The sequence below is a fragment of the Bipolaris oryzae genome (assembly GCF_000523455.1).
Source record: "Bipolaris oryzae ATCC 44560 unplaced genomic scaffold scaffold_52, whole genome shotgun sequence".
NCBI lineage: Eukaryota > Fungi > Ascomycota > Dothideomycetes > Pleosporales > Pleosporaceae > Bipolaris > Bipolaris oryzae.
Genome location: NW_006911328.1, coordinates 16,584 through 41,820, shown reverse-complemented (window position 1 = coordinate 41,820; position 25,237 = coordinate 16,584). Strand labels below are relative to the sequence as shown.

The 25,237-nt window shown below is 53.1% G+C and overlaps 7 protein-coding genes across 7 annotated transcripts; 3 read left to right on the top strand and 4 right to left on the bottom strand.

Annotated features, from left to right (window-relative positions):
- Window positions 1–887: 887 nt before the first annotated feature.
- COCMIDRAFT_93452 (glycosyltransferase family 3 protein) lies at window positions 888–3,214 on the bottom strand (the record flags this gene model as incomplete). Its single annotated transcript, XM_007689115.1, has 5 exons — window positions 888–1,002; window positions 1,059–2,614; window positions 2,670–2,945; window positions 2,996–3,093; window positions 3,145–3,214. 5 exons carry the CDS (start codon window positions 3,212–3,214, stop codon window positions 888–890), a joined length of 2,115 nt encoding a protein of 704 aa, XP_007687305.1.
- Window positions 3,215–4,781: 1,567 nt separating this feature from the next.
- Window positions 4,782–7,612, bottom strand: COCMIDRAFT_36134 (uncharacterized protein; the record flags this gene model as incomplete). The annotated part of the gene is made up of 2 exons (XM_007689099.1): window positions 4,782–6,557; window positions 6,608–7,612. The coding sequence occupies 2 exons, from the start codon at window positions 7,610–7,612 to the stop codon at window positions 4,782–4,784; spliced, it is 2,781 nt and encodes a 926-aa protein (XP_007687289.1).
- A 1,402-nt stretch (window positions 7,613–9,014) lies between these two features.
- On the bottom strand, window positions 9,015–10,967 carry COCMIDRAFT_93563 (uncharacterized protein; the record flags this gene model as incomplete). Its single annotated transcript, XM_007689114.1, has 3 exons — window positions 9,015–10,422; window positions 10,479–10,790; window positions 10,909–10,967. 3 exons carry the CDS (start codon window positions 10,965–10,967, stop codon window positions 9,015–9,017), a joined length of 1,779 nt encoding a protein of 592 aa, XP_007687304.1.
- Window positions 10,968–11,542: 575 nt separating this feature from the next.
- On the top strand, window positions 11,543–12,044 carry COCMIDRAFT_25720 (uncharacterized protein; the record flags this gene model as incomplete). The annotated part of the gene is made up of 2 exons (XM_007689087.1): window positions 11,543–11,615; window positions 11,674–12,044. 2 exons carry the CDS (start codon window positions 11,543–11,545, stop codon window positions 12,042–12,044), a joined length of 444 nt encoding a protein of 147 aa, XP_007687277.1.
- A 5,648-nt stretch (window positions 12,045–17,692) lies between these two features.
- COCMIDRAFT_93404 (glycosyltransferase family 71 protein) lies at window positions 17,693–19,225 on the top strand (the record flags this gene model as incomplete). The annotated part of the gene is made up of 1 exon (XM_007689113.1): window positions 17,693–19,225. One exon carries the CDS (start codon window positions 17,693–17,695, stop codon window positions 19,223–19,225), a length of 1,533 nt encoding a protein of 510 aa, XP_007687303.1.
- A 968-nt stretch (window positions 19,226–20,193) lies between these two features.
- Window positions 20,194–23,716, bottom strand: COCMIDRAFT_4678 (uncharacterized protein; the record flags this gene model as incomplete). The annotated part of the gene is made up of 3 exons (XM_007689070.1): window positions 20,194–21,504; window positions 21,556–23,219; window positions 23,269–23,716. The coding sequence occupies 3 exons, from the start codon at window positions 23,714–23,716 to the stop codon at window positions 20,194–20,196; spliced, it is 3,423 nt and encodes a 1,140-aa protein (XP_007687260.1).
- A 267-nt stretch (window positions 23,717–23,983) lies between these two features.
- On the top strand, window positions 23,984–25,173 carry COCMIDRAFT_36129 (uncharacterized protein; the record flags this gene model as incomplete). The annotated part of the gene is made up of 2 exons (XM_007689098.1): window positions 23,984–24,119; window positions 24,176–25,173. The coding sequence occupies 2 exons, from the start codon at window positions 23,984–23,986 to the stop codon at window positions 25,171–25,173; spliced, it is 1,134 nt and encodes a 377-aa protein (XP_007687288.1).
- Window positions 25,174–25,237: the final 64 nt, after the last annotated feature.

The window sequence follows — 25,237 nt, the reverse complement described above, 5'->3', positions numbered from 1 at the left end:
GGCAAGGCTCTCAAGCAGCACCTAAGAAAGTGAGGGTAGAGTAGGCGCTCAAGCCGCACCTGGGAGTGGGAATAAGAAGTGAAGACGCTCAAGCAGCACCTAGGAGTAAACATAGGCAATGAATAGACGCCAAAGCAGCACCTAGTAATCGAGCAAGTGAAGCCCTATGAACTGAAACAAGGTGTGAGGCGAAAGTAAAAGTAAAAAAAAAAAAAAGTTCAAGCACAGCGGAGGCACGATGTACATGTATTACAGGGCGGAGCAGCCAAGCCAAGCCAAAAAAAACTCATGTGATGTGAACTTATGTTTACTATCAATAGTTAACAAAGATGATTGAACTAAGTAAGTAATACGAGAGGTTACGTTTTTGATACTTGGACCTTGAAATAACTTTTATATATATATATATGGTTTGATGTTTGTTTGTTTTTTCAGAGCGGAGGAATATATATATATATATTGCTAATGTTTGTGTGTATGTGTAAGAGAGAGAGAGAGAGAGCATATAGTTTGGTATATTTCGCAATTACATAGATACAAAAGTTTTCAATAACTTGTAAAAACAAAAAAAATTCGTACGACGACAACAATTCGCTATCAAAACACACCAACTAACTCAACATGGCAACACAAACACAAACATAACACAACACACACTCTCTCACAAACACATACATATATGACTTGCTCTTCATACCTCCTCTTACGTTGGAAAAAAAGAGAATACATGCATCCTTTTTGCGCGTCTTTTTTTCAATCAAATAGAAAAAGAACCACAGACACGGAAAACAGCATAATGGACACGTTTTTAATGCAATTTCCCTTCATTTGGTACTTATTCGTCATTGTAGTTGGTAGATAAAAAAACAACATTAACAACAGACGTCTTAGTCAGTTCCATTTACCGCAGTTGGCAGGGTAGGTGTGGTTGCGCCAGAGTTGGGCTTGCTCTTGGTCTTGAGGGTAAGCGGAAAGGTAAAGTCGTCGGCCTCTTCCTCTTCACTGTATAATTGTTAGCAACTGTCCGTCGCTAGTCATTGTAATCATTCGTCACTTACGGAAGTTTCCACGCAATGTAGTCCTCGGTGCTCAGTCCCTCACGACCTTCTTGCAGCGAGGCAAAGTCACCAGGCGTCATCATACCCGAACGCTCACGGGGCGATCCAGGCTCGGACAGAGGCCGCGAAATCTTGACGTCCTGCGAGTTGAAAAAGTCGGGCTCCTCATCGTCCTCGTATGCCGCAGGATATGCTCGTCGGAGCGCCAGTTGTCGGGCCTTGACATACTCCAAACCCATACGCTTCCAGTCGAGCAAGTCACTGAGACGTTCTGTCCGATTCCTCTGGTTGATGCGCTGGCGCTTGCTCTTCTTTGTGAATTCAAACATGTAGTCGACAAGCTGGTTGACCGAGTCGTCTACGCCCTTCATTCTCCGGTCTACAATGTAGATACCGTAGTCTTGAGCATTCTCAATCAACTCCTCCATGTAGCAACCAAAACCAGACAGATTTGTTGTGATACTTGGAACACCCATGACAGTGCACTCGGCCGGAGTGTAGCCCCATGGCTCGTAGTAAGATGAGAATACACCAAGATGGGTTCCACGCACAAAGTCGTCGTAGTCCATGGGCAGTACGGGGTTGGCCGAGTTCAAAAATTCTGGGTGGAAAACAACCTTGACACGGTCCGAGGGGTGGTTGAAGAGCTGGCAGCGACGCAGTTGGTTTAACACAGGATCTTCGGCATCGTTGACCATGTTGTGGGTGACAATAGGTGGGAGGTTATGGCGCTTCATGGCGAACAATCTTCGGCGGAGCAAAATCTTATCAGCAGGCGTGATCAAGTCCTTGTCTTCAGGGAGTTCGGAACCCTCTGTCCAAGTCAGGGAACGCTCAAACAGTTTCTTGGCCACATTCTCGGCAATGTTGTTCACACTGTCGTGGAGCGCCTTGATGACTGCCTGTCCCTTGAGCGAATCGACCGAAAGAGATGTAGTCTGTGCGGGCAGAATGATAAAAGCAACAACCGTCATGTTGGAGTTCTCGCTCTTCATCCTGTGGTTGAGTCGTGCCAGTGATTCGATAAACATGTCTACACCCTTATTCCGGTACTCGTAGCGACCGGCTGTGAAGAAGTAGAGCGTGTTTTCGGGATCAAAGTCATTGTGACCGTAGAAATGTCCGCGCACAAAGTCGTTAATCTTGACCTTTGCCTGTTGGTGCAAGTTCTGGAACTCGTGCGTCGCAGAAAACTTCTTGACATTGAGACCGTTTGGCAGTACACCATCTGGCTTGCGCTTCAAGAGATGCTCGCTCTCATAGGCAGTGATGTGGGACACGGTTGTGAAGACGTCGGCAGCGTGCGTGGCAGCCCGCTCAATACAGTAACGATGGTAGATACCCCGCTTTCCTGCTTCGGCATCCACGTCAAAGTATTGCAGATTGTTGTAAAAGTCGACTGAACCAGCGCAAAGGTAGCGACCGAGAAGTGTGGCGTGGGTTGTGAAAATGGTAGTCACGTCGATGCGGCGCTTCTTGCAAAGGGGCACTGCAACACCTGCCAGCCACTCGTGGAACTGGACAATGACGGCTCGCTGCTTCTCATGATAGACATACTGAGCAAGCAGTTAGCAAATGCACCAAAGTCGATTTTTCAAGTTTGCCTCTTACCTCACCCAAAAACCAAGCAATGAGGTAGCCAAAGACAATGGCCTCGTTGGTCTCGGAATCGCCAGGAGGCGAAGGAATGCCTGTAGAAGACCAGAGGTCGCCCTTCCACTCGTCGAGCCACCTGTAGCCAGTGCCAGTGTCAAAGAGAAGCACGCGCGGGGCACCGTCAATCAGCCATCGTCCGTATAGCGTCTTAATGCCCCGCTCGTCCATGGACTTGATTGTAGCCAGCAGAGCAGGGTCTTTGGGAACAATTGGTTCTACTTCGACGGCAGCCTATGGACTTGTAAGCAGGGAGTGTCGCGGCGAGCAAGCATTGTGCTTACCGAAGCCCTATTCCAGGGACCGAGCAGAGTGTAAGCAGCGCCATACTCTGCTGTGGTGACCTGGGCCTTTGACTTGAGGACCGAGTAGATGCCGCCGACTGAAGCTGGTTAGGGTTTTGCGTCATGGGACCAGGATGGAGGGGAGCTACCTCTGTTTGCGACTTCGGTCGCAACCTCGAACAGGACGTGGTTCTGCACGTCTCGCGCTCCCGAGGCCATTGTGAATATGTGGTGGGGTCAGATGAGAGGAGGGAGAGACACAATGGCAAATTCAGAATGCTGTTCGAGAGGAGAGAGAATGGGAGGGAGAGGCGGAGAACAGGGCTGATGGAGCTGGAGCTCGGTACTTGGTTAGATTGCTGCAGGATGCGGCGCTAGACGGGCGGTTGGGTTACTGAGCCGGGGGGGGAGGAGGGTGGGGAGAGAATAGGCGATACGGGTCTGCAACAAGATGTGGTGGTGCAGCCGCAGAGAGCAATTGATGGAAGTGTATGAGCAGAATGGGACAGGAAAAAGTCGAGGTAATAGCGGTTTGCGTGGTCCCAGCAGACATGCCCTGCAGCGGCGCCAAGTGCTGGATATGGTGGGCGGCTTATTGTTTTGGGAGCTTGAGCGTTGGGAGACCCCGACGTGGGGAGGGAGGGGAGGGATTAGGGTGGTTGGGATGCTCGGGTCAGAGCTCCCCAGGCGACACGCTCGCTTGGTGCGGGTGACGTCGTTGCTGGCCCTGCAGTCACCATGACGCTGCCCATATCATTTGCTGGCGGCGAGCAAACTAGAGTAGCAATTCAGCCCACATGGCACTGGCAAAACATGCACAATACCCAATTCTCTGAGCATGTGAGTAGAGTACATGTGCACCCATGTACAAAGACAGACATGTACATGCTGTGTACACACCCACCCACTCCCTACTAGCATGTTCCCTCCCCGCGGCTGGCGCCCAGCAGGGCAAGGCTGGAGCGTGGCCGGCGAGCGTGCGCGAGTCAACAACTCAACAGTTTGTCGAGGAAATGAGACGAGGAGCGGACCATCGACCGATCCATCCCGTCTCGATGCGTGTCGCTCAAAAGTTTCTGACGGCTGCTCTGTCTCTTCGTCTCTTTCGTCGCAATGGATATATGGCGCATGTTGCTGTACACGTCTGTGAAGTTAATATGCCGAGGCGGTACTGCGTCCGCCTGCTGCACCGTCTCGTCATTAGACCGGCGATTGCGGGGTTCCCGCGCGACGGGGGGTGAAGTTTCCAGCACGCCACCCTCTCCGCAGCCAGTCGAGTGGGCCCGCACTTGGGCGGAGGCGGAGACATCGGAGACTTGGTCGGGGACACACACACACACATACTGTATAGTAAGCACACAACACCACACTACCATGACAACTCAATCTCTCGTATACCCTCCTCACCTTGCAGTCTCACCCGCCCGCATCTCCAGCTAGTCGCATCTAGAACCCATGTCATTCCAAACATATGTCAATTCAATACTCCTCGCTCTATCTAGCCTCACCTGCTCGGCCATACCAAGCATCCCTCTAACACCCCCACCATGCCTCAACATCGGCGCCACCTGAAAAACAAGCCTTTGGGCTGACGACGTTGGGAAACAAACCGCAAGGAAGAGAAAGAAAAAAATTTATGCAGGGATATCAGGCTAAAATGGCGCTCACAAAGGAAAGAGGAAAGAGAAGAAAAAAAAAAAGGACGCCACGTGCCGTTTGGGAAGTGGTTCCGCCTGCAAACCACCCATTCTTTGCTGTTTGCCCCCCCTCCCCCCCAAAAAACACCTCACTTGCCACTTCGATCAATCACCGGTGCAGCAACAGGCATCCCACCCAGCAAGCTGCCCTGCGCAAACTCGTTGTTCAGGTTAAGATTGACCATTGGGCCTCGGGCTCTGCTGCCATCCATGACTCCTCGACCGATAACGTCCGGGCCTTGGGAATAACCCGCTCGAGACAACAGGCCTCCACCCGTGAATGCTTTGCTGGCATCCTCAGGCGCAGCTCCATGGTTGTTGTGCGTGTATGCAGCCAAAGGCTCGCCACGACCCTTGAGCGACCGGGTGCGTTCGTGGCCACCGGCACCGTATGTTCCATGTGCGCGTGATGTTCCCGGCCGGCCCGCTCGCCAATCTGTCGATGAAGGGACCTTGATTGCTTCTTCTATCGACGTTGCGCTCTCCACAAGTGGCCCTGCCCCCGCTCCCGGATTGTACCCTTTGCCCTTGTTGAGATGCTGTGGTGGTGGACGATACTGCGGCGTAAGATCAATCAATGGCTCTGGCATACCAGGTACCCGCTTCGAAGCACTTCTCTGCAGGTCGCTGGATGCCCGTCGATGGTGATTGCTGCGCGTTGAAGTGCTACGTTTGACACTACTGTCGGCCTGGACCAACCGGCCCACGTTCAGCAGTGACGGACCCTCTGTAAACGCCGCCGCCTGCTGCTGCTCACGAGCCTGAGCTGCAGCCTGCCGTTCGGTGTAGCCCCGGCCTAGAAGCCCACTTGAAGTAAATGCTTCTTCCTCCTTGCCGTCAAAGCTGCGTCGTCCAGACGTCTGTCGAGACGTGGGCTGCGAGGGGTTGGGCTTGCTGATTGCACTCTTGATCAATGTGGCCGGAGGTGGTTGCTTTACTCGCAACGACTTCTTCCTCGTATGCATTGCTCGGCTATCAAGCTTCGACAAGGGCTTGTCATCTGGAAACTCGCCCGGCTTATGCACTTCAATTTCATCTAGCTTCTTGTTGAAACTGTCCATGTCCAACAATGACGAGAATGCACCCAGCTGGTAATGTGATCCTACAGACTCACCCCGTGCATGCGCTGATGACGGCGCTGCCTCTTGGTTGCCAGACACGTTGCGCAGGGCCGGCGACTTCTTCTTCAACCCCTCACCCTTTTGGTACTTGAGATACCAGCTCCGCCACGACTGCAAAGCACGATAGAACATGTTTGCCGTGTTGCGGTCATTAGTGCAGAAGAAATGCACATACTGCGACTCGTCGGCAAAAATGTTCGACTTTTGCATACTCTTGACCGCATAGCATATCTTCTTGGGTGGCTTGACCCTGGCCAGCTTCTGTTGTGTCACAGTGTAAATGTCGTAGTCGGTAAGCGTGCAGATGTTCTCCAAATCCTTTTCCTTGGTCTTTTCGTTCTTCGCCATGACTAGCTGGCCGTCGGGACGCAGGGTAAGGAGGCGCTTGCTCCACTTGCCGGGTCTCGAAGAGTATTGGATAAAGCACGACATGCCTTCGGGTCTTGCCTCGGGCACTTTGTATGCGAGCAAATCATCCTGGTTGATTCCATCCACGTCCGAGTCGATAATGGTTAGCTCATTTTGGTTGTCGTGATCCCACGAATTCATAACATCTCGTACATATTCGTAATTGCGAAGCGGGCGCGTGATGCTGACTTTTGTGAAGTATTCAGAAATAACTGCTGTGCGAACGTCAATTGGGTCTGTGAGGACAGTCGATGCAGACTTGATCAGGTCCAGAGGTGTGGTGGTCGGTGTGATTGGTAGTTGAATGCGCTTCTTGTTGCACACAACCGTAACGCGCTGCCCCGGTCGTTAGTCACTTTATCCCGCCCAAGAGGCAACCAACATACCCTGTCACCAGCATTCACGGCTGAAGTTGGCGCATCTATACCCAGGACCGCACCTCCTCCTCCGGGCTTGATGGTCTCTTCCTCGTGGCTGAGGCTGAGGCTGAGTTGTGGTGCAGCCGACAATTGCGCCGGAGCATCCAAGCCTAGAGCCTCGTCCTTTCTCCTTTTGAACATGCCAAACCCAACTTCTTGCTGTCGCGGAGGTGAGATGGCATGAGGCGAGGCCGGCGGTTTTTGGGAACGCTCTTCGAGCCTTGCTAATGCCGCTTGGCGTTGCTGTTCGTCCTTATTTTGCGACGTCTTTCGTGGCTCGGCTTTCTGTAGTCGTCGCCCACGCTCCTGCTCTGCCTTTTGCTCGATTCTTTGCCTACGCAGCGCTTCCGCTTCTTCAAATTCCCGCTGCTGCTGCTGTTGCTGCTTCTGTAACCGCGCCGCTTCCTCTGCTTCCTGACGTAGCTTGTCGGCCCTGTCCACCTCGGCCTGTTGTGCCTGCCTCCTTGCCCGTGCCTCTGCATCATGTCTTTCCTTCATCTGCCGCTGGCGCTGCTTCTCCTTTTCGAGGATTTCCCTCGCACTATCATCGCCGCTGAGGGACTGATCTCTTGGAGCACCGTAGACAAGGGGCGACACTTGGGTACGAGGTTGAGCCGTACGAGGGCGGCGCTGGGCGGTGTTGGCCGCATACGACGTCTGCTGCGGGGAACTGTCGGCATCATTCGACGAAGCATACGGCGGCGACTGCGGGTAAGAAGGCGGTGGAGGGTCAAATGTGGTGTTGGAGCGGTGAGGGGGTTGCGGACTGGTCGCGTGCGAGGTTGGTGGTCGGCGGTGGTAGCGGCTCTTGCTCCTACTGAGTGGCGCATCGTTCTGAGGCTGAGAGCCTGGTACTGCAGGCATAGTAGGCATTGCGGACATGCCCTGCGAAGGCTCGTCATGCTGCGAAAACTGGCCCTGTGGTGCGGGATGCTGTTCCTGGGCGCGCCTTACGCTCCTATAGCGAGACATCTTTTGCGTCGACGCTGCTGCCGCGGCTGCAGCAGCAGACGAGGACATTGCTCCAGTGGCCATGGCGGTGTAGTGGAGAAAGCTGTGCGACTGGAATCCTCGTGCCTGCGCGAAGAGAGGTAGAGAACATAGAAAGCACAATCACGGCCATAGGGTACGCGCAGCGAGTGAGGGGAAAGAGAAGGCGTGAACAGGGTGAAGAAGCAAGTACAAGTGGCAGCAGGCGGAATACGGCTAAGGCGGCGTTTAATTCTTTGACATTAAAGTACCTGAATCCAATCACCCGGTCAAGGCAGGTAGCCGAAACATTCTCTCCACCGCCCGTTCTATCTTGGTCGTCCTCCTGAGAGAGCGAGAACGGCCAGTGGCTGGACTGAAACCTGGCAGGCCGGCCGTACGCAGGCGCGTGCGCTAGACGACTCGTCCACCTGACCAGCGCGGGGCGGTCAGTGCAGTCGGTGCCAGCCACACGCCCGCCTGAAACGCGACGTCTGCCCGCCATGCCTTAGCCACAGCACGCTATTCCAGAGTATGTACGTAGTCCTGGCGTGTGCATGAATGTCCCCCCCCCCCAAGCAGATCGCGGCATGCAACAAGATCCTGCAGATCGCAATGTTGTGCATGCATCCACACAGGGCACATGACACGACGACGACGACTACTACTACCACTATGCCTGTCTCTTGGCTACCTGGCCTGGCAGTGGCAGTGACATGAACCCTATGCCTACACATGTGTACTGTGTGTGATATATGAACCCGCCTATCCAAGTACTAGTAGTATGTCACCATAACAGCCTATATTGCCTAAATGAGAAAACACCAGTGTACTGTGTAATATCCCAGCGGAGATTTACAAACTGCAATATTACCACGCACACAAATCTTGGCCCTGTGCGCCCAGCACCACCACCCCCTTCCCCAAAACAAACCGGCACTCGATATGAAAAGCACAAGTCTTCGGTGGTATTTTAAGTAGCAACGAGAGACCAGTCTCGCGCGACCAAGCGCTCTATTTTTCTTTCTTGCTTTGCTTTGTTTCTTTATGTACACACACATGGCCAACAAAGGAAACTCCATCCTTCACCAGGGGTATTTTCGTCCGACCCTCATTGGGTCTGCCCGGTGTCGCCATAATTCGTACTGGTGTTGCACCCATATTCCACCAACCCTAAAAACGACCAAAATAGAACAAAAATAAAAACACACAACAAGAAAAAATTTCCTTGGTATCTTACAAAGGTAATGTTTGAGAAGGAGAAAAAAAAGAACATGGACAGGTAGGTATCCAGAAGAAAAGAATTCAAGTGAGCGAGAGAGAGAAAGGTAAATAAGAAGACGGGCAGGCGAGATGCAGTACGTAGATGCAGAGTGCAATGCTGGCGTGTCCAAACAAGCAGAAATTAGCGCCACAAGTCAGCCCTCGAGGCTCGCTTCTCGCGACCAACGTGGGTCATCCAGCTTGCGCGCGGGCTGGGTTCTCGGCCGCCGAGCGAGTTGGAGTAGCCGTGTCCAAAGCCTCCACTAGGTGCCATATGGCCTGCGCTCCTTGGCCGACCGTCGTTGTCAGCAGGTATGGCCAAGAACCCACCGAACCCATTTGGTACTACAATGCTCTTACGGGCATCTCCGCCCCACTGGGGTCCAAGACCCTTGTGTGCCGAGTAGCTGCTTAGCGGCCGGCCCACGGACATGGATGCGCGTCGTTGCTGGCCTTCGGGGGGCATGATGGAGGTAAAGATCCAATCGAGCTCATCAAGACCCTTGGAGTAGACCTCAAGGGGCTGGTTGAATATGGGCGGCGGTGCCTCACTGAACGGACGTATTGGTGGCGCAAGAGTAAGGATTTCTGGGAAATCGGGGTCACGAACCCACAGCTGTCGCAAAGCCGGGAGCGAATTGGACATGAGCGACTTGGCTAGATACTGGTAATACGACGCAGCGGGCGGGTAGACCTGGTTGGCGGCGCTGGATACGACCTCAAAGTTGAGCTTGTGCAGTGTGTACGAGTTCATGGGCGGGATAGGGTCCAGGGGAAGGGATGCCGAGACCGTGGCCGTGTACTCTAATGTCCGAAGGTTGACCGCCGCCTGCAAAACAATGTGAAGAGATGCCACCGGGAAGCCAGCGCAGTCCTTGAGTACGAGGGTTCGGAGTCTGGCACTGCACATGGGGTTATGGAGGAACTGGGCCAAGCCGTATGCAGTCACCGTGTGGCACTTTTCTAGCCTCAGGATCTCCAAGGCAGGGAAGTTTGGAATTCCAGGGGCATCGTGGAAAGTGGAATCATTCAGCCATGGAGCACCGATAATGGTAAGCTCCTTGAGCCGGGGAAGCATACCAAAGACCTGTCGTAAGATGCTGGGCTCAATGTGTATCTTGTTGAGCTCAACGGTGATGAGTTCTTGCCAGTAGCCCTGGAGAAGCGACTCGAGCGCCTGTTCGCCACCCTCGGTGTACTTCATTCTCTTGATGTGTGGGCATCGTCCCTGCAGCTCCTGTCGTAGCAACTGGCAAGACTGGTCGCCGCCGTAGAAGCCGTCTGGAAGGTCAATGTACTCGAGGTTGGGGCAGCCGGACACGGTTCGCGCAAGGTCGGCTTTGCAGGCCTCGCGCGTCATATAGGGGAGCTTGATGAAGCGCACACGCTGGCCGAGGTATTGGTTGCCGCGGACACTCTGGCCGAGCTGCTGGAGTCGCTCAGTGGGGGCATCGATTTCATCTCCGTTACGCGACTTGCGCCTGCGCTGGTCGGCGTAGATTTCCTCGAGCTCGCAGTAGTGGACGGCATCAATGCGGATGCTGTTGTATCTGGGGGCCAGGTCAGCCGCAAATTGCACGCAGACAGAGGAGAATTTCACACTTACAGCAGGCCAGCAGCAATACCATACCATTGTCGCTTTGTCAAGGCGCAGTGGGCCAGGTCTCGCATGTCGCAGCTCATGCAGCCATCGTTGCCACTGTCCTCACTGCCGTCGAGGGTCTCGTCAGTGGAATGGGGGCAGACATGCTCAAAGATGCGACGCAAGACGTGATCGGGCAGGCGGACAAACTGATCGGGCCCATGGTATTCGGGGATGGCGGGGGCGTAGAAGTCGTTGCGAGGACGGGACTCGTTCTTCTTTGGGGTTTTGTGACGCCTGAATCGCTTGAAGAAGCCCATGATGCCGCGAGAGGAACTGGAGAAGATGTCAGGAGGACAGCGGCATGGAGGAAAGTAACAGCTGAAGGCAGATTGGGGGGGATGGACGTGTTTCTTTGTCCGTTGTTTCAAAAAGTGGGTAGGTGAATACTAACTCGCGTCCGTTTGGTGCAGCTTGCGGGGAAGACAGGAAGCCGCGTTGCCGAGAGGCCATGGTTAGTAACGCTGGCGGTCCCGATTTACTACACGGGCCTTTGTCGTGTGGGTGGTGGTAGATGCTCAGGCGCCAATGCAAAGTCCCCGAGGCCACAAGCGGAGTGCATAAATTACAGAGGATCTCTTGATGGGCAGAAGGGGGCGCGCGCGGCGTTTAAGGGGTTCACAGCAGATGCACGACGGGCACTGGGAGACGTCGCGCACACCACGTCGAGCGGGCGCTGCTGACAGGGCTAGTGCTTGTCGGCCGTGTCAGCAAAGCTTGAGGGACGCTGATCGTGGTGAGCGGACGCCTCCAAACTCAACTGCCAGCCTGCCAGCCTGGCGGCGTGCGAAATTGGCTACCACCAGCGCCGAAACAGCAGCGAGGGCGGGCGAGCACGAGGGTTGAGGCTGATCACGTGCTGACGTGGCCGTCGCCGCGGGAGTGGGAGAGACGACACACACACACATACTTACGGCCAGGGGGGAGGCGGGATGATGTGCTGGCCCCTTGTCCCCTTGTCCCCTTGGCCCCTAGCCGCCTCTCGCCCACACTACAGCTCTGCTGGTCCACTGGTCCACTGGTCCAACATGGCTTCTCGCGATAACACGCCAACGGGCTGCCCCGTCCAAGCCATGGCCGGACCCTGTTGTTCGGGTAGACGTGGGTGTGGGTGTGGGCGTGTGTCTGCATGTACACAGTACCCTACCAAACCCTCTAGCTCTGACCATGGCGCCGTGTCCATTGCACTCAAACGCGACGACATACATACACGCTACTGTGTACACTGTACATACTCGTCCAATGTATACATACGCACAGCACGCGCACGCGCCGGTTCCCCGTGGCCGCACGCGTGGGACTGTCAATGAGCGTCGACGTCGCTGCAGTTATCCCGCCATGTACTATGTATGTATGGATGCATGCAGCCATGCAGCCGTGAACGATGTATATACCATACACCCTTTTCGTGTACATGCTATCCCAGGGCCCGAGAAGACACTCTCGAGCCCATTGCTGCCAATTGCGACGTCGGAACACCGCCAGCTCCCGTTCAGGGACCATACAGACACACAGCAACACGCGAGATAGCCGTGCAACCCGCAAAAAACAAAACAGCATCAGGGAAAAAAAAGCCCATATCCCCCAATGCACTCCCAGTGACACGTCCGACACTAAACTCGAGCTCCCGCCAAGATCTCGACGTTGTGCCCTTAGCTCTGCTATCCACGTCAAGAAATCTTCCGGCATCATTGCACGGAGCCTCAGGTCGTCCGTCCCCATCACAGAGCACCTGGTTTCATCTCACCGGGTCACCTCTACCCTCGCTCCATCATTCACCTCGAGGCTCTGTTCTGTTCTCCCCTTCACTTGCAGTGAGCAGCAAGTCACCTGTCCCCGCCTCACCTCATCCGCATTCACCTCCCCGCTGACGTACCCGCTGCGAGCGACTTCCACCCACGCCGCCGCCTTTTAACTCCGACCTCCCTCGCTGCAACACCTCAATTGCCCAATCAACCCTCGCCGCAGTCTCGACCGACCTCTGGACCATCCCAGAGGCATCCCGTACTGACAGTGAGAACCCGAGCAGACAAACACAGAAAGCTATGGCATCCCAGCCAACTCCGAGCCCCCAAGCGGCCAATCTCGACCGCTACGTCGTCATCCATGTAGCTACGACCTGTGACGAGCACGGCGTCTACGTGACAAAGGATTCAGCAGAGGTCATTGAGCTTGGCTGGATCCTCCTCGATGCAAAGTCGTGCGAAGAGGTGGGCTTGCCCATCCCAATCCCGTACTTCAATTGCTGATCCAAATCCCAGCTACACCGCGAGTCCGTCCTCGTCAAGCCCGTCAACACTCCAATCACGGCTCTATGTAGTACGTTGTCTTGCTCTTTCTCCCCTGTCTATTTGCCTGCTTACCTCCCTCTCACTCCCCACCCCCTTCTTCACTCCGACGAGCTTCGGCTAACCCTGCATCCTTGCTTTGCACAGCTAGCTTGACAACCCTCACCTGGGACCAGGTCCGCAACGCTGGCTCCTTCCGTGATGCCATCGAGCGCTTCAACAACTTCCACGCCGAACACATTGCCCCCAAGAATCTCGAGTTTGCCTTCGTCACCCTTGACTCGTGGGACCTCCGCGTACAGCTCCCGCGCGAGGCTAGGGACAAGGCCGTTGTTCTTCCCCCATACCTCCAACACTCCCGTACATTCGACCTACGCACTGAATACCAGCGCTGGCAGGCACACCACCCAGAGTCGTTGCCGTTTGGCTCTAGCGCCTTGACCAACATTTGTGCGGCTCTCGAAGTGGAGCCTGTCCAATCGTCGGCGCCCATCAAACACAACCTGCCCTTTCACTTGCAAGCTCTTGCCCCCGCCTCGCCGCGGCGGGCAATGGAGGAGGCCGTGACACTTGCACGAGTTCTCCGTGGCCTGATCCGCAAGTCACAGCCACCCCAAGATCACCCCGACGTACTTACCAAACCCATGGATGCCAGGGCTGACGTGCGCGCCTTTTTGTCCGAGCGCAGCAAGGTTCTTCACATGAGCGGCCTTCCCCATGACACTACTCAGTCAGAGCTTGAGAGCTGGTTCACCCAATTTGGCGGTCGTCCTATTGCTTTCTGGACCCTCCGTACCCCAGACCAGCACAAGCCCACTGGCACCGGCTTCGCCATCTTTTCTTCTCACGAGGAGGTATGCATTGTATTCATCATGCTCGACATGTAATATGCTAACTTTGACTCTTCTTTCCTAGGCTGCTGAGAGCCTCTGCATGAACGGCCGCGCTCTCAACGAAAAGGCAATTGAAGTCTCGCCTTCGTCCACTCGCGTTCTCGACCGTGCCTCTGATATCATCACACCATTTCCTCCTAGCAAGAACCGCCCTCGCCCTGGTGACTGGAACTGCCCCTCTTGTGGCTTCTCCAACTTCCAGCGCCGTACCGCTTGTTTCCGATGCTCGTTCCCTGCCATGCAACAGGGCCCGCCAGGCGGTGATCCCATGGCCTACGGCGGTTACGGATACGGAGGTCACCCAGGTATGATGGGCCCTCCTCAGCACCACATGGGCCACGGCCACGGTCACGGAATGGGTGGTGGACACATGCGTGGAGGTACTGGCGTCGTTCCCTTCCGTGCTGGAGACTGGAAGTGCGGTGAGAATGGCTGCGGATACCACAACTTTGCAAAGAACACTGCCTGTCTCCGCTGTGGAGCTAGCCGTGCTGGCGCTGCTGTTGTTGCTGATTCCGCATTCCCGTCGCCGATGGACACGCCCTCTGGTTTCGGCATGGGTCCTCCTTCCATGGGCGCTGGTCCTGGTGCCGGTCCTTACGGCCCTGCTGGTTACGGTGGTGGCGGCTTCCCAGCTCAACAGTATGGCGGTCCTCCTAGCTCGTATGCTCTGCCCTCTGGTATGGGTGCGGCTAGCCCTTACCCTCCCATGGGCGGTCAGTACGTGCCCAACGGTGGCATGCACTCGACTCCCTTCGACAGCCGCGCCGCTGAAGCTGCTTTTTCCTCAGCAGACCCTTACCCCGCTCAGGGTGCCCCTAACGGTGGCGATGGTCGCAACGACCCCTTTGCCTTTCTCTCAACTGGCTTTGGCTCTCTTTCCATGAACGACGATCGGCGCAACGTCACTAACCCCGCCAACAAGTCGCCGGCGTAAGTTCACTCGTACATAGGTATCGATCGTCTGGAGCGCGTATCTTGCGGTGCAATTTGATATGGGACGGTTTTTTCGGGTAGGCTGGCGTGGGCAAGATTGGCTATGGGCGGAGTTTTACAGCATCGGTCGATTTAAGAGATTCGTGGCATTTGCAGGCTACCTACGGCACGGATGCGTATAGATGGAAAAAATCCTCATTTGATGGAGTTCGATACCTGGGATGGCGGGGGTGTTTGGGGATCGACTTGAATTCCTTTTGCAAAAGCTGGGTGGGTGGATAAAAAAAGTACAAATTGGACGGTAGCGAATGCGGGCTTGCAGGAGGTTCTTGGATCTGGGAAGACGATTTCTTCGTTCAGCATCTGGGCCTTGAGCTGGTGTTCATCTTCTTCTCTTTTCTTGATCTTTTTTTTCTCTTCTCTCCTCCTTGTTTTCTTATGCATACTACAAATTGAATCACAACACATTGCCTTGGCAAATCAAGGTGCTTGTGAAGTAAAGGGCGGCTCTCCAGGTATATCGTGCGTGTTTTTTTCTTTTGCGCGGGGGTGGTTTTCTTTATCTTTTTTTTTCCTCACCGGAATATCTTCCACCAGTAGCTGTACTAATAATTTGCATTTGTCCCTTTTTTTGTTTCGTCCTCCCCGTACGTAGTAGTAAGCGAATCAATATCTCCAGAGTACTGTCTTATTGTCGTAACCGCGTCATGGTGAATTGTGAAGACGACAGGACTCCGTCGGGGTTTGGTGTACGTACGTACGTAGAGATCATGAGAGGAAAAAAAATTTACCAAAGAACAGGTAACGAGATGTTGTGGGCCAAAAAACCCCCCTCCCCGTAGTAGTAGTAGTAGTAGTAGTAACTATTGCGCTCAACGCAAGTAGAGTATCATCTGAGCTGTTTCTTTCTTTCTTTCTTTTTTTGAACCTTTCCAACAAAGGGTATCATCTGTATTATCAATCCTCTTCCCCCCCCCTTACCCTTACCCTTACCCTCGGTCCCCCAACCCCCATCCTAGTTCGGATACCGTATTTAGGACCCTTGGGATTATTTCCCAACCAACTAGGGAGAGGGGGTTATCCGATGTTTCCTATTGGATGTCTCACTTCCTTCCCTGGTTTTCCCTCTCTCTCTCTCTCTCTCTCTCTGTCTCTCTTTCCCTACGTACCTCTTTCACAACATGCAATGTGGATATGTGTACTTATAATGGATTATGGGGCATGTGGTTTTTTTTGGGGGGGGGGGGGGGGTTTCTTGCTAACACCAAGCAAGTACTATCTAAGATTGAGTAGGAAAGAGGGGGGGAGAGGCTTGGCGGACTTGATTTTGCTTGTTTGCTTGGACCCCCCCCCCCACGCAGGGCTGGGCAATAAGAAGTCCTAATGTGGTGGACTATGGGGGAGAGGGCTTATGTGCATAGGTACGATATAAGGCCGGTTTTGTTTCGGGCCGCGGTGATTGTGATTTAAGATGAGTAGGTAGTGTTGTGGATTTATCGGGTCGTTTCCGAGTTCGTTTTCGGTTGTTTGGCTGTTTGGTATGGACATACTGTATGTGTGTAAGCGTGAAAGAGTGAGCACATGGCATCTATGGTTGGTTGGATTTGTTGGTCATGCAAGGTACGGGTGTTGTGGAGCTTAGCAGGATTTCTAGCCCGCTGTAGCGCGGGCTAGCTGTGTCTTGTCTATGATTAGAGTAGTAAAGCGTAGGAATCTGCGCGGCATCACGACGATGTTCGGGTCATCTTTTTTTTTCTTGGTGTTGCTATTTCTTGTTTTCTTTCTTCGACTGAACCCAATTTCTTTTGCAACGTGCTAGATGGGAGTTTGTTGAGCACACACCGTTGCGATGACGTGCCTGCCCCCCCCCTAATTCTAGACTTGACATATATGTCATCTAACATGTAAGTAAGTAAAATATGGATGCAAAAGACTTGGCCTGATTGACGTTGGCATTAATGAGAGGTCTGTGGCGTCTGCGTGGCTCAATTTCCGAAGCAGGTGGATGGCATCTAGGGTGTCCCACGCCCCGTATATACGGTTGCGCGATTTTCCAATAGTGCGTATATGCGCGATACGGACGGCTGGAGGCTGGGAAACAAAAAAAGAGGTCTTTACGACGCGTTGCTCTGGGTCGCATATCTTAGACGTGAATTGTGCTGCTGTTGAAGTTGTCGGTTCCACCGGCGTACGTACGTGTATGTACTGACTGCAATGTGACCAGAGCTAGGAAACATACGCCGGAAGTAATGTAGTTTGTCAAGATCGCCCAGAGCCTCATGCGCAGATAGGTTACGTGCGCAGCCGTTGTCGCTGAGAGCAGGGGGGACCCAACCATCGACCCACGCGCTGTCAGACGCCGGCCAGTCTCGTCTTGCCATGCCGTTATCAGTCAGCTTGCCTATGGCATTAGCGTCTCTAATTTTGAATCTCCCTACTTCTAATTTGGCACGGCTAATGAGCTGGTTGCTCGTTAGTCGCTTTTACTCAGCTCCCCCGTTCATCCAGCTTTTCTGCGCTATACTGAGCTTAGCTACGGTCTAGGATACGCCGGATGCAACTCACCACTCTATCTCGCTCGGTCCGCCCCTATCCCATAAGCTTGTCACAACCTCACCCAAGATCTGCATCCACGATTTTGTCAAGTATCATGCTGTCTGCTCTCACATAGCATGCTGTTGGGGCTTAGCATTAGCCCTATACCACCAGACAGCATCAAGCTAAGCATATGCCCTGGACCCGCGCCATGAGTCGGCCTCTCCATAAACACGGTGGCGTACCCCGTTTGTAGCATCCGCTCGTATTGCAGTTGCATGCTCTGCCACCTTGGGATGGCACAGTGGCACCCATGTCACATCATTTCCAGTTATCTCTAGGCGTCCATGGCAGTGTACTTACATGCAATTCGTCCTTTCACTCTCACCTCTCATCTGGCGCTAGCCTTTTGACTTATCTCTCTGTGCCTTTCCCACTTTTCTCTCTCTCTCCCCCCCAAAGATAACGCCGTTGCCTTTCGCCTTCGTGACAATTACTCGCTCTCAAGTGCGGGCCCACCCCCGCCATGCTTGTCACTACCTCCCACTCGTTACCGCGACTGCTTGTCCTCCCCGTCTTCCTCTTCATATGCGGCGCCTTCTTCTTCTTTCCCCGACAATACCATGGCTCGGCCGCCATTCACATCCCCATCTTGACAGGCAAGAACCTCACTGCAGCCAGTTCAACCTTTGACAAGTCTGTTCAAGAGTTTTGGTCAGACCTTGCCACTGCTCTGGTTGATGCCCAACCACAATGTGAGCCTTTGCAGCTCGACGATGAGGGGTTCGACGATATCGTCAAGTTCAAGCCGCTCGAACCTCACAGAACGCACCCTGATAGGCTGGTCAACTTCACAAAGAATGAAGAGTTGGCCTTGTTCAGAGCGCACTATACCATGCGCAGTTCTGCAAAAGAGCTCGCGTCCAAAGTCCCCTTTGCACAGGGTACTACGGGCATCGTTACTACAGCCAACGCCATGTACATGCCCATCTTCTTGGTCTCACTGCGCTTGCTACGCAAGACGGGATGTGATTTACCTATGGAAGTCTTCATCGACGACTGGAGCAAGTACGACGCAACAGTGTGCGAGACCGTTCTACCTTCTCTAAACGCTCGTTGTGTTGTCTTATCAAACATTTACGAGACGGCCGCCAACGCCAAACCACCGAGTCACTACCAGTACAAGGCGTTTGCGATCCTATTCTCGTCTTTCCAGCACGTTCTGTTCCTCGACAGCGATGCCTTCCCCTCGCAAGACCCGAAAGGTTTATTCTCCGTCGCCCCCTACACGACCCATGGCCTGGTAACCTGGCCCGACTTCTGGGCGCAAACTATCTCAGCGCATTTCTACCACATTGCCGCCATCCCCGAAGTCCCCTCGCAATCGCGCCTCTCGACCGAAAGCGGCCAGCTCCTCATGAACAAAGACCTGCACCGCGAAACCCTCCTCATGATGGTCTACTATAACTACTACGGCCCAGACTTCTATTATATTCTCTTCAGCCAAGGCGCCCCCGGCGCCGGTGACAAAGAAACCTTCACGCAAGCCGCCCTCGCCGTCGGCCTTCCTTTCTACCAAGTCCGCACCACCCCGATGGCCCTCGGCCGCTTCCTCAACGGCACATACGAAGGCACAGCAATCGCCCAGGCAGACCCCCGTCTCGACTACCAGTACCTGCCCCCGATGCGCAACCACATCCACGACCAAGCCCTCTGGCAAGACAAGGATCTCGTCAGTCAATCTCAGAGGAATAAGCCGCGTACCGCTCCCAGCAAACCCATCCCGCTTTTTATCCACCAGAATAATCTCAAGCTCGATCCCGCATACGTTTTGAATGATAAGCGACCATTCGATATGGAGGGCCACTCGCATAGGTTGTGGGGCAAGAAAGAAGACATGCAAAAGCAGCTCGGATATGACGTTGAGCAGCGCATGTGGGAAGTCGTTGTTGAAGAAGGATGCAGAGAAGACGCGCGCGGCGAGAAGTGCAGGAAGTTGCGCGGGTGGTATCGAGATGTTTTTGGCCAGGTCGAGGTCGATATGCCACTCAGGTCATGATTTCCGACTGCTTTTTTTTTTCTCCAGCCCGCTACGATGATTTTACGCAAAGGAGATTGAGGAAGGGGGGGGAATTTTCGTCATGATTTGTGACGGAGAAAGGGAAGGTAAAAAAAATGGCTCCTTCCGTCTTCTTCTTTGCGAGATTACTAATGATTGTACAATTTTTTTTGGGTCTTTGTACATGTTTAATACGGATTCATGACAGATGTTCAAGCGAGCAAAAACTTGAGATAACGGGTTGTGTTTTTGTTGCATTTAAGCGCTTGTTTTTTTTTTAGTTTGCTTGCTCAACCGCATGGGTTGAGCACGCTGGTTATATACCCAACCTTTTTCAGCCGAAAATAAAAATAAAAGTAATTTCTCAGAGGATAAAATAAGCTCTGTTGAATCGTTCACACGTCATGTAATATGTAAGGGGAGAGATGGTGCAGTTGGTTTTCTCCTCAGATAATCAAAATTCTTTTACCGCAATGCTAAGGAATTCGTTAATGTCGAGAGTTTAATTCTCTCTCCCTCTAAAATAAAAGTAACTCTAATACTAAGGAAACTAACCCTAATGCCTATCCTTATATTTAAATTGAATTTTCTTCAAACCTTCCATTTATAGCAAGGAGTTTAAGTTTTGGTGTTAAAGAAGGTTTCTTAATTTTCTTCTTGTTTGACTACTGCACAGAATCCTGAGCTAAAATTACTACATCTAGCCACCACAGGGAAAACCGTATAGTCAATACAATCGTTGTAGTAATATGTAAGTATCATACGTAAGAACGGACGAATATGATATCGTCAAGTCGAAAAAATAGAAAAAAAAAAGTACAGATAGTACCAACAGGATATCATAACCGCGTAATACATAAAAGTCATATCTCCCTATCCCGCGGTATCCGCCTGGCCCCCTTCCAAAAAAAAGAAAACGCCAATCTACAACACATCCAACCCAAAAATCTGCGAGAGAACAAGAATGTTTAAGCAGAATCCTCCATCTCACTCTGCAATAAACTCTCCATGATATCTTCTTCGGTAACCATAGTCCTCCTCCTATCATCCCGACCCACAATCAACGTGCTATGTTCCGCCATCGACTGCTCTTCCTCTTCCTCCTCCTCATCGTCATCGTCATCAGCTTCAAGCGGCATACGTGTACCCTCGCCTTGCATACCAGCTAACATCGTATCTTCATCTTCTTCCTCATCCTCATCGTCTTCTTCTTTGATCTTGGCAGGTTTCTTAGATGATACCCGAGTCTCGGACGCCTCGGTCGTCTCCGTCTCATCGGGCGCAACAGTAGTGTCGGGGGCAGCTGTCTGGCCATCTGCATCTTCGTCGGGAGCTTGTGTCGCGTTACCTACTTCACCTAGGCGCTTTGTGAGAGTAGCTTCAAGCTTCGCCAGTGCATTGCGCTGCGTGGCGTCCGTCCCGATCTTGGCTTCGACGGCTTCGGAAACAAGGCTATGGAGAGTGATCAGGGGCTCTTCTTCTTCTTCGTCTTCACCGTTTTGGTCGGTGCGGCTCTTGTAGCTGGGGCCCGAGGGGGCAATGAAGAGTTTGCTTAGCAGCGAAAGCAAGGGTTTACGCTCGTCTTTCGAACACGTGCTTGTAAGTGCGCGCTCGAGAATCTCGATGGCGAGTTGAACGTGGGGTTCCTCCGCTTCGGCTGTTGTGCTTGTTTTGCCGTCGAGACCGAGTTCGGTTGCGCCAACTACCTTGCGGCCGTCGGTCCACTCGGAGAGGTGGGCGGTGATGACGGGCCAGCCAACCATCTCGTCTATGTCGTCCTCTTCGACATTCTCATCGCGCATGATGAGGAGCTTAGAGATGACGGGGACGGCGATTTCGCTCATGAGCTTGGCGTTCTTTAGCTTGCTGTGGCAGAAGACGGGAAGGAAGTAGCTGAGGGCTTGTCGTAGTGCCGGGTTCATTGCCGTCTCGGGATCAAAGTAGGTCAATGTGAAGGCCTTGAGGATTTCGGCTGTAGGTTGGGGTGGCAGGATGCCAAGGAGCAATAGCTTCGAGGCAGCGGTGCAAGAGATAAGACTAATGCGTTTGTTGTCCGATGTGAAAGCCTTGAGAAGAATCTTGGTAATAGGGCGGATGCGTGGGTTGGTAATGGGCTCTGCATCTTCAGTCGAGGCATCCGGGTCTGGGATAGTGGGCGTAAGAAGCTGTGGGTGAGTAATGATCACATCAGTGAGGACTTGAATAACAATCTCCTTCAGGGCATCATGGCCCTTCGCGAAGCAGTGGAAAAAGAGATCAAGGTTGTTGCCCGCGAGATCCTAGTCGCTGTTAGTATTTCCCTATAGCAGATACCGAGTTGTAAAACTCACTTTACTGAGAAGGGCGGCTAGACCCAAGCAGATGACACCCCTTTCTCGGATCATCGCCTGGTGAGCTTGTACGGCTGGGATAATGAGTGTGTTGAGGATGTTTGTGAGCGATGTATCCGACTCCAAATCGCCTTCCACATTTTGAAGTGTGCATTGCGCGATGTGCAAGCACTTGGAGTATACCATGACCTCTCGGATCTGTCGTTCTTCTTTCTCTTCCTCGGTGAGATTTTCTGCAGCTTTGGCAGTCTTGGCCTTGATCAATGGAGCATCCATGTCCACGTCCGATTGTGCAGAGTGGAAGCTTTCTTCAGCATCTCCACCAGTGACAGTGGCGTCGTCGGCGTCCAAGAGAGAATCTCGAACATCAGCAATGGCCTCGACGATGAGAGCACAGAAGTCTGACTCGCCTCGACTACCGCAAACCTTGCGCAGAACCTCGATGGAGAGCTTGGTGCACTCTTCAGGTAGTTGAGCCTTGGAAATTGCTTCGCGCATGATGTTGTACATCTGCCTTCGTCCCATCTCGTCGGTGTAGTCGAGGGTATGAGCGATATGAAGGAGCTGCTGGACAACAAAATCCTGTTCCTCAACGTCTTCCTGTGCTTCCTCAATCTCTGGATCAGTCTCTTCCATCATTGCGACTTTGTCTACCAGCTCCATAAGTGAATTGAGCTCCCGCTGCAGAACGAATGCAAACATGGTGACTTCGGGCATCTTATCCTCAATCATGCTCTGGATTCTATCATCGTCGGTGCTCTGGCTGTAGTCATTGAGTGTGCGAGCAATAAAGGCCGTTTGCGCATCTAAGTTGTTCCAGAATTCGTGATCGAATGTGATGTCTCTACGGTAATCCGGCCGGCCATCCCAAAATTGGCGCATGGCCTCATGGGCCATACCGTCCTCCTCGCCAGATCGTGTGACATCAATGCGCTCCAAAAGCTCGCATAGCGCTTCCAGGCTAGGCGGTGCAACGTCACCAGGCTTCTTCTCCTCTTCAGTCCTAGTGTCGCGGGACGAAGCGCAGTCTTCGAGCCAGCGCTCACGGAACAGGGTTGCTGCAGCCTTGCGGACAATGTCATCTCGATCTCGAAGACCCCATCGGATAAGCTTCTCTCGTTCCACAAGCGACATATGTCGGAAGTCACCCAAAGCTGGCAGAATCTTGCCATAAACCAGCCTTCGAGTAGTTGCATCCATATCACGAGCCCGCTCCAGGATATATCGCAGGGTTGACGGCCAAAGTGGCAGATTCAACAGGACAGCTCGTCGCACTTCGGCACTCGGATCGTTAATCATAATGTCCAGAAGCTTGTCTAAAATGCCACCTGCTTCATCGTCACTGTCTTCTTCATCTTGCTCCTCGTCATCATTCCCGGCAAGACGACCAAGTCCGAGAATTGCCTGAACGCGCACCGAGGGCTCTTTGTCTCGAAGACGCTTCAAGAAACCCAATCTTATCAGGTTGAAAATATCGTCATCGATGGTAGTGAGGCTGTTCACAATGTGCGCAACTGTCTGTGTGGCTCGGAACCGAACCGTCTTGTCCTTGGCTGTGAGAAGTCCCAGGATTGTAGTGAGGATGTTGGATGTAAGCCTGCTGGTAGGCGTTTCGTGAAAGGCAGTCGCATCTTCCTCGGACTCTGCGGCGAATATCTGTTGATCTGGCTTTGGTCAGTACTTTCTTTTTCTGGCCGGCAGTGCATGACAAACCTTTGTCTGACGCATGCTTCAAGAAGATGCCCAAGAAGCGAATCACCCTGTCGCCCACTGGCTCACTCTTCTTGACGGACATGATTCTGAGCAGACATCTCACGATTTCGGCATTGAACTCCTCCTCGTCAAAATCTTCTTGTTCCTCCTGGCCCTTCTTTCCGCCCTTCTTGCCTGTGTCTGGCGGCTCGAAACAGCATGCTTCCTGGATCTTCCTCAAGTTGACCACCAGCTTCCTTTGTGTGGCTGTCGTCTTTTGTGCGTCACTAAAGACTTGGGCAATCTGGGTGCGGAGGGTTGTGACGGGGCCCTCATCAGGGATATCAACTGCATTTGCGGATTGTCTAGCAGAGGATCCGCGTGCTGCCCTTGTTGTACCGCCACTGGTTTTGCGGGCAGTGGTTGTGGTCGACCCACGCGGCGCGCGGGTTGAAGGGCGTCCGGGCATATTTGGTGTATGGTCAGCAGGGTGTGTGGTCGTCTACTGTGGCACGATCATTGGCATCAATTGTCGTTGGTGTTGTTGTTTACGCACACCCCCGCGCGGCAACGGCTCGTGGGAGCAGGGGTCCCGCGTGCAGGGTCCACCTTTGACTGTTTGCGACATCGGGCGAAAGCGCGTTGATTCGCCGACCAGCCGATGGCATCATCTTGAACTTGTACTTGAACTTGACCTTTGCCCCCGGCTTTGTCAAGCAATTTCTCAATTGCAACAATGTTCCGGACAGCTGCGAGAGGCTTCGCGACCTCTGCTCGTCGCGGCGCTGAGATCATTGGCTCAGCAGAAGCCCAGCAAACTGCCCTCAACATCTCAAAGGCCCAGGGCATTGGTCAGCGGGGTTTCCTTGATGGTAACATATTTCCTTACAAACCCCCAAAGTGAAAATATATTAACATGTATTCTCAGCAATTGGCAAGACCCCTCTTATCCGTCTCAAGAGGCTCTCTGAAGAAACGGGCTGCAACATTCTTGGAAAAGCAGAGTTCCAAAACCCAGGCGGCTCAGTCAAGGACCGCGCTGCCCTCTTCGTCGTCGAGAATGCCGAACGCCAAGGTCTCTTGAAGCCCGGTGGTACCGTCATCGAAGGCACAGCCGGTAACACTGGTATCGGCCTTGCGCACGTATGCCGCTCAAAGGGCTATAAACTCGTCATTTACATGCCCAACACCCAGTCGCAGGGCAAGATTGATCTGTTGAGACTGTTGGGCGCAGAAGTGTACCCTGTACCCGCTGTCGCATTCGAGAACCCCGAAAACTACAACCACCAAGCAAAGCGACACGCTGAGAGGCTGGAAAACGCAGTATGGACAAACCAGTTCGACAACGTAGCGAACAGACAGGCACATATTGAGACTACAGGCCCAGAAATCTGGGCCCAGACGGGAGGAAAGCTCGACGCTTTTACTTGCGCCACGGGCACGGGAGGCAGTCTGGCGGGCGTGACGAGGTATCTCAAGGAGAAGAGTGATGGAAAGGTCAAGAGCTTTTTGGCAGATCCACCAGGCTCAGTGTTACATTCTTACATCCAGAGTGGCGGCAAGCTCACAGAGCGATCTGGCGGCTCCATAACAGAAGGTATTGGTCAAGGCCGCGTAACAGACAACCTGAAGCCCGATATCGACCTCCTTGACGGCTCGGTTCACATCAGCGACGAGAAGACCATCGAAATGGTGTACAGATGTCTAGACGAGGAGGGTCTCTACTTGGGCGCCAGTTCATGTTTGAACGTTGTTGCAGCCAAAGAGGTAGCTGAGAAGCTGGGCAAGGGATCAACAGTCGTCACACTGCTGTGTGATGGCGCATACCGATATGCCGACCGTCTGTTTTCCAAGAAGTGGCTGGAACAGAAGAAGTTGTATGATGCTATACCCCAACACTTGCGCAAGTACATTGTACTGGAGTAGACTACCAAGTACATAAAAAAATAGAAACATAGGTCTACGAGAAACATATGCGCCTCTATCCCCG